The 6,211-nt window shown below is 39.4% G+C and overlaps 1 protein-coding gene and 1 long non-coding RNA gene across 3 annotated transcripts; one reads left to right on the top strand and one right to left on the bottom strand.

Moving 5' to 3' along the window:
- Window positions 1–471: 471 nt before the first annotated feature.
- On the bottom strand, window positions 472–3,268 carry LOC131243588 (uncharacterized). 2 transcript variants are annotated; one of them, XR_009170135.1, is made up of 4 exons: window positions 2,885–3,268; window positions 2,735–2,806; window positions 2,562–2,644; window positions 472–690 (listed from the first exon to the last, which is right to left on the bottom strand). It is a non-coding gene; the product is annotated as an uncharacterized LOC131243588 (long non-coding RNA). The 2 variants fall into 2 exon arrangements; XR_009170134.1 differs by lacking the exon at window positions 472–690 and having other exon boundaries at window positions 2,407–2,644; window positions 2,885–3,265.
- Window positions 3,269–4,481: 1,213 nt separating this feature from the next.
- On the top strand, window positions 4,482–5,336 carry LOC131243587 (uncharacterized). Its single transcript, XM_058243053.1, has 2 exons — window positions 4,482–4,933; window positions 5,218–5,336. The coding sequence occupies exons 1-2, from the start codon at window positions 4,486–4,488 to the stop codon at window positions 5,253–5,255; spliced, it is 486 nt and encodes a 161-aa protein (XP_058099036.1). The 5' UTR covers window positions 4,482–4,485; the 3' UTR covers window positions 5,256–5,336.
- Window positions 5,337–6,211: the final 875 nt, after the last annotated feature.

Raw genomic sequence — 6,211 nt, 5'->3', positions numbered from 1 at the left:
TGTTGCTGTTCATTGCTAGGATTAAAGTCACTGTGTAGACATTGTCACTACAAGAAAACTTTCCTTTACCAGCGCTCAAAACCGCCGGCAAAATTCATAAAACCGCTGGCAAATACTTTGCCTGCGGTTAGCTAACAGACGGAAAGCCTCGGTCGGTAAAGGCTTTACCGGCGGCCAAGACCTTTACTGACGGTTGTGCTGGACGCCGCTAAATCGTCAGTTTTTGCTTACAATGGTCAACAGCTACGAATAAAATCCGTAAGCGTAGAGTACGACCGTAGCCATTGATACATTAGCTTTTCAAAACTTCACTACGAATTAAACCCGTAGCAATAGAGCTTATGGCCACCGATAATCCGTAGCTATTGTGAAAATCTTTCTTTAAAAAAAAATGAAAAAGAAAAGGTGACCCACATGTATCCTAGTGTTTTTTTTTTTTACACTAGTCTAAGCAGCTAATATACCTTGGTTAATGTCAATGATTTCCTTACCGCCAATAATTGCAATTGTTTCCAAGAGACTGGTTTCTTCTGTCAATATTTGGTGAGCTGTGTAGCAGTAAAAGGCATCAGCACCAATATTTCGGAGTCCTTCAGCAGGTTCAGGCCCTCAATGATATTGAGGTTCACCACAGTAGAGGTTCTCTGTTTTGTCTACCAGAAGCTCAATCTTCTCACCACAGTCCAGAACCTGCACAAAGAGATATTACAATGGGTTTATGTTGTTCTGCAAATCACAAAATTTAAATAATTTGGGGGCTTCAAAAGACAGGGCTGCATGGAGGACACTAATCTTGCCATTTGGGTGGCCCAAGGAAAAAGATTTTCCTAACTGCACATTGAAATATTAGAGGCAACCATCTGCACATTGAATGCTATACACACACTAACTGCATATTGATTATTCCCCTACAGTAACACATCTTTCAAGTCAAAAATCTGGGAGAAAAACCACATTAAAGCAACCGCTTAATAAGCAAATATGATACATAAGCGTGAGATCCATGTCATTTATCTGGAGGGCCTCACCATGTACATGTTGTGGCCCAAAATCAAGCTGATTTTGATCATCGGGTGGGCTACACTTCTAAATAGTCATGGCCTAACAACCCAAACAGGCCATCCTCTAAAAGCTGGGTTGGGCAAATTAAAATTTTGAATAGTCATGGCCTAATAAGCCAGCCACAAACAGTTCAAAATACAGTCCCAAAACCTACATGTGGTGCTTGTGAGGCTAAACAAATGAAGTGATCAATAAAGCATTAGATTGAAGCCTGAAGCAATAATTTTGCGGAGAAACATTGACATAGATACCTTTGGTTGACTAGAAAAAATGCATATGCTAAAACCATGGACAGACTAGAAAAAATTGCCAAGCTTGTTTAAACCATCCACCATTTTCATCTATGTGGCCTAACTGATTATTTAACCATCCTCACAGTTATGTACATGGTAGAGCACACCTGATACATGGCTTAGATGTCCTGCACATTTTCCAGGTTAGCACGTATCTGCTTGCGGAAGTGCATGTGGAGCCAGCAAACATCCCTGACACATGGCTCAGATGTCCTGCACGTGTAAGGTTAGCACATATCTGCTTGTAGAAGTGCAAGCGGATCTAGCAAACCTCTTTAAAATCCATGCACTCTGCATTCCTTTCGCTTCTTTAGCAACTACCCAGAATAAACTTAAAAATTAAATTATAGAAAATCTGAGCTTCTTATGACAAAATCAACTAACTAAACCAATCACTATCATAAAAATTCATCTATTAGCCATCATACAGTGCCATCAACAATTTCTGCTTAGGCAACTGTCTTCAAGGAATGAATCTGGACTGTCCATAGTTACAAACTTACAACCTATGGGACAGCCTGAAAGAATCACACCGGTCAGATGATCCTATCCACCTGAAAAGTAGCCGTCTGTTTTTTTATGACCATCTTTTATCTAAGTTGTATGCCATGGATGGATGGTTAGGATCATCTGTTGAAAGTGATTCATTAGAATCAAAAGCAATCCATTATAAGGGAGCTTTTGATTTTTTGGACCTGCTGTTTACAGGCATGCCCTTGAATCATTTCTACCAAAGAGAGAAGTAGACTCTCCAGCACTGAAGTGTACCTGTACACTACACATTAATACGTTGCTAAGAAAGCACCAAACTTATTCCATCACGAATCTCTTTTCTCATTAATACATATGATTATTACATGATTTATTACTAGCTTTGACTAATATGTTTATTAGAATAGAAAGGCCTAATCACAATAGCCTTTCATCTCAAAATCAATACACTACTGAAACTTAAGAGCAGTTAAAATCAGAACTTTGTACTTAGGCTTAAAAAGTGTTGAAGAATAGACAATCCATACAAAGTTAGACAGTTCAAGACATACAGGTATGATAGAGGGAGACCAGCCAGGAAGTTAACTGATACAGTAAATTGGTTGCTCTGCAGATCACTGACAGAATTAACCATGGATCGTTAATGGTATCAACTCACATTGCAATAAAAAAAATTGGATAGATTGAAGAAACTTAGCCCATTAGCATACTTACATTTGTTTTAGATTTGTTTTAGATTCTTCAGACCAGTAAATATGTCCCCAATGGAACCGGAGAGGGAATTGTGACTCAGATTCCTGCACTTGGAAAAAAGATTGGTTGGCAAATATGAACTGGCTACTCATAAACCAGAGACTTTAACACGCTTACAGATTACAAGAACTTACAAATAACAGAGAGATTTCAAGGAAGCTAAGGAGAATGGAATATTCTGACTCAGCCGATTGAATGCCAGGTTTCTGCATTGCAGGAAGAAAACAAAAATATATCTTGGAACTGAGATTCAGATTTTTTTTAAAAATAATATTAAATCCTACATAGAAGATGGATTTCACAGTAAAGCTTCTCTAGATCTTCAGGGCTCTGTAAGAAGTCATACAGCTTCACCTGGTTCCATGCCACCTCAATCCCTTCATATTCATCAAAGGCTATGTACCTGCATCAAAACCCACCAACATCAGAGAAAATTGAAAAGGACCCATATGAGAAAAAGAAAGAAAAATGAAAAAGGTAGGCCCACTGACTTTCACTGATGATCAGACAAATCAATTTCAAGTATGTTTAAATCATTCATTCCTTTTGTATAACCATGACCCACTTGATGATTGGAGCATGCCAATGGGTCCTTGAGCCAAGTTTAGGAGCCCAAGCCGTGACCAATGTTTTGCCATCCCTAGCTTATGTCACTAGCTATTATGCACTACCAAATAAATACATTATACCTTCCCAAAGTCTAAAATCTTCAATTTCTTCAATATCATCATCAGGAAAGCGGCCCACAACTGCAAATCCAAATAACTATTAGGAAACTAGCAACCACAGTAATCAGAAAGAAATCTGAAATGATTGATTATTTCATAAAATTTTTGTTTATTTTCGTCTAAAGCTAAACCTGTCACGCCACATTAAATGGCAGTGACTCATTGCTGTCAAAGGAAATATCAATCTACACAGCAGATTTACAGCTTTACAGATTTACAGATTTACAGCTTTACAGATTTACAGATTTACAGATTTACAGCAGATTTACAGCTAATATCTACAGCAGATTTACAGCTAATAGCAGATTTACAGCTAATATCTACAGCTTTGACTGATATGACAGTTATACAGATTTATTCCTTCCTTAATTAGGATATATTAGTTGTACAGTATATTTAGATAGATGTATATATGGTAGGGGCTGAAGATCAGCTTGTATTTCTTCCCTAAATAGCTTGTAATCTACCTATATAATGGGCAATTGTCAATAAAGAAAGGCAGACTTTTTCAAAAGGACTCTAAACTGTCATGGTATCAGAGCTATAGCTCTAAATTTCCATTTGTCTCGTGCTCTCAAGTTTCTTAGTCTCGGTTACTCTTGTTCTAGTTCTGTTGACCTCATGTCTTCCGATAAGTCTGATATTTCTTTGATTCGTTTCAATGGCAAGAACTACTCTGCTTGGGCGTTTTATTTCAGGATTTTCGTCAAAGGTAAGGAGCTGTGGGGACATGTTGATGGCAGTAACCTAGCTCCTGACAAAGACAAAGACGAAGACCGACACGCCAAGTGGGAAGTCAAGGACGCACAAGTTATGGCATGGATTTTGGGATCCGTTGAACCCAACATCATCTTGAACCTTCGATCTTCTCAGACTGCAGCTCAGATGTGGACATACCTAAAGAAGGTCTATAGTCAACAAAACACTGCTCGTCGTTTCCAGCTTGAACATGAATTGGCCACTCTCCAACAGGATAGTCTTTCTATCTCTGATTTTTACTCTAGATTCACTAATCTTTGGGCTGAATACACTGATATAGTCTATGCTGACTTACCATCCGAAGGTCTTAGTTCTGTTCAATCTATCCATGAAACTACTCAGAGGGATCAATTTCTAATGAAACTAAGGTCTGAATTTGAAGGCACCAATCCAATCTTATGAACCGAGAATCTGTCCCCTCCTTGGATACATGCCTAAATGATCTTCTTCGCGAGGAACAGCGCCTTCTCACTCAAACCACCATGGAACAACGACGATCTACATCTGTTCCTGTAGCCTATGCAGCACAAGGCAGGCCACGAAGCAGGGATATGAGCACTGTTCAGTGCTTCTGTTGCAAGGGATTTGGTCATTATGCTGCAAACTGTCCCCGAAAATTCTGCAACTATTGCAAAAAGGATGGCCATATCATCAAGGAATGCCCAACTCGACCCCCCAAGAAATCGGAGACAGCATATACTGTCTCAGTTGGCTCTTCTAGTGCGGGTAGTTTGGTGAATACAACACAAAGTGCTCCTGCTCCTGCTCCCGTTTCAGTCCAACCCGTGACCCCTGACATGATTCAACAAATGATCATTTCTGCATTTTCAGCTTTAGGACTCTCAGGTAAACCCTTCACTACATCATCTCCTTGGTACTTTGATTCCGGGGCTTCCCATCTTATGACAAACAATGCTGCTTCTCTTACCAATGTAAACAAATATTTTAGAAATCTCAAAATTCATATTGCTGATGGCAATCATTTACCTATCACGGCCACTGGTGATGTTTCCTCCTCTCTCACTGATGTCTTTGTATCTCCCGGTCTTACCACCAATCTTGTGTCTGTCGGTCAGTTAGTTGATAATGATTGTAAAGTAGAGTTTTCTAAATCTGGTTGTGTTGTGCAGGATCAACAGTCAGGGCGGATGATCGCGAGGGGGCCTAAAGTGGGATGTCTTTTTCCTCTTCAATTTCCTTTGTCTTCTTTTTCTTTGCCTTTTGTCACTTGTAATTCTGCTCATGTTGATTACCGAGCGTGGCATAAACGTCTCGGACATCCAAACTCTAATGTACTTCATGCTTTATTGAAATCTGATTTTCTTGGGAATAATGAAACACCATCTCTTAATGTTGTTCAGTTTGATTGCAATTCTTGCAGACATGGCAAAAGTAAAACTCTACCCTTTCCTTTTCACACACCGCATGTTGTCAAACCTTTCGATCTGATACATAGTGATGTGTGGGGTATGGCACCAGTCACTTCGCATGCTAATTACAAATACTTTGTCACTTTTATTGACGACTATAGTCGTTTCACATGGATTTATTTCCTTCATTCCAAAGACGAAGTATTTTCTGTTTTTAAGATTTTTCATGCATATATTCAGACACAATTTTCGGCCCATGTCAAAATCCTTCGTTCTGACAATGGGGGTGAGTATATGTCTCATTTGTTTCAGGACTTCCTACAGAATCATGGCATCATCTCTCAACGGTCTTGCCCTTCGACACCTCAACAAAATGGAGTGGCTGAAAGGAAGAACCGTCACCTTCTTGATGTGGTTCGCACTCTTCTGTTAGAATCTTCCACGCCCTCTCGATTTTGGTGTGAAGCTCTTTCCACTGCTGTCCATCTCATTAACAGATTGCCTTCTCCCACATTGAACCATGACTCACCTTTCACCAGGTTATTTGGTCACCCTCCAACTTATTCCAACCTTCATACCTTTGGTTGTGTCTGTTATGTTCATCTTCCTGCACATGAACGCACAAAACTTACGGCTCAGTCAATTAAATGTGCTTTTCTAGGATATTCAGTACAGCAGAAAGGTTTTCTTTGCTATGATCCAAATCTGTGTCGCATTCGAGTTTCTAGAAATGTGATTTTTTTCGAAAATCAAT

The sequence above is a fragment of the Magnolia sinica genome, chromosome 4, assembly GCF_029962835.1.
Source record: "Magnolia sinica isolate HGM2019 chromosome 4, MsV1, whole genome shotgun sequence".
NCBI classification, from domain to species: domain Eukaryota; kingdom Viridiplantae; phylum Streptophyta; class Magnoliopsida; order Magnoliales; family Magnoliaceae; genus Magnolia; species Magnolia sinica.
Note: the sequence above shows the minus strand (reverse complement) of the source record. Positions and strands in the feature narration are given on the sequence as shown.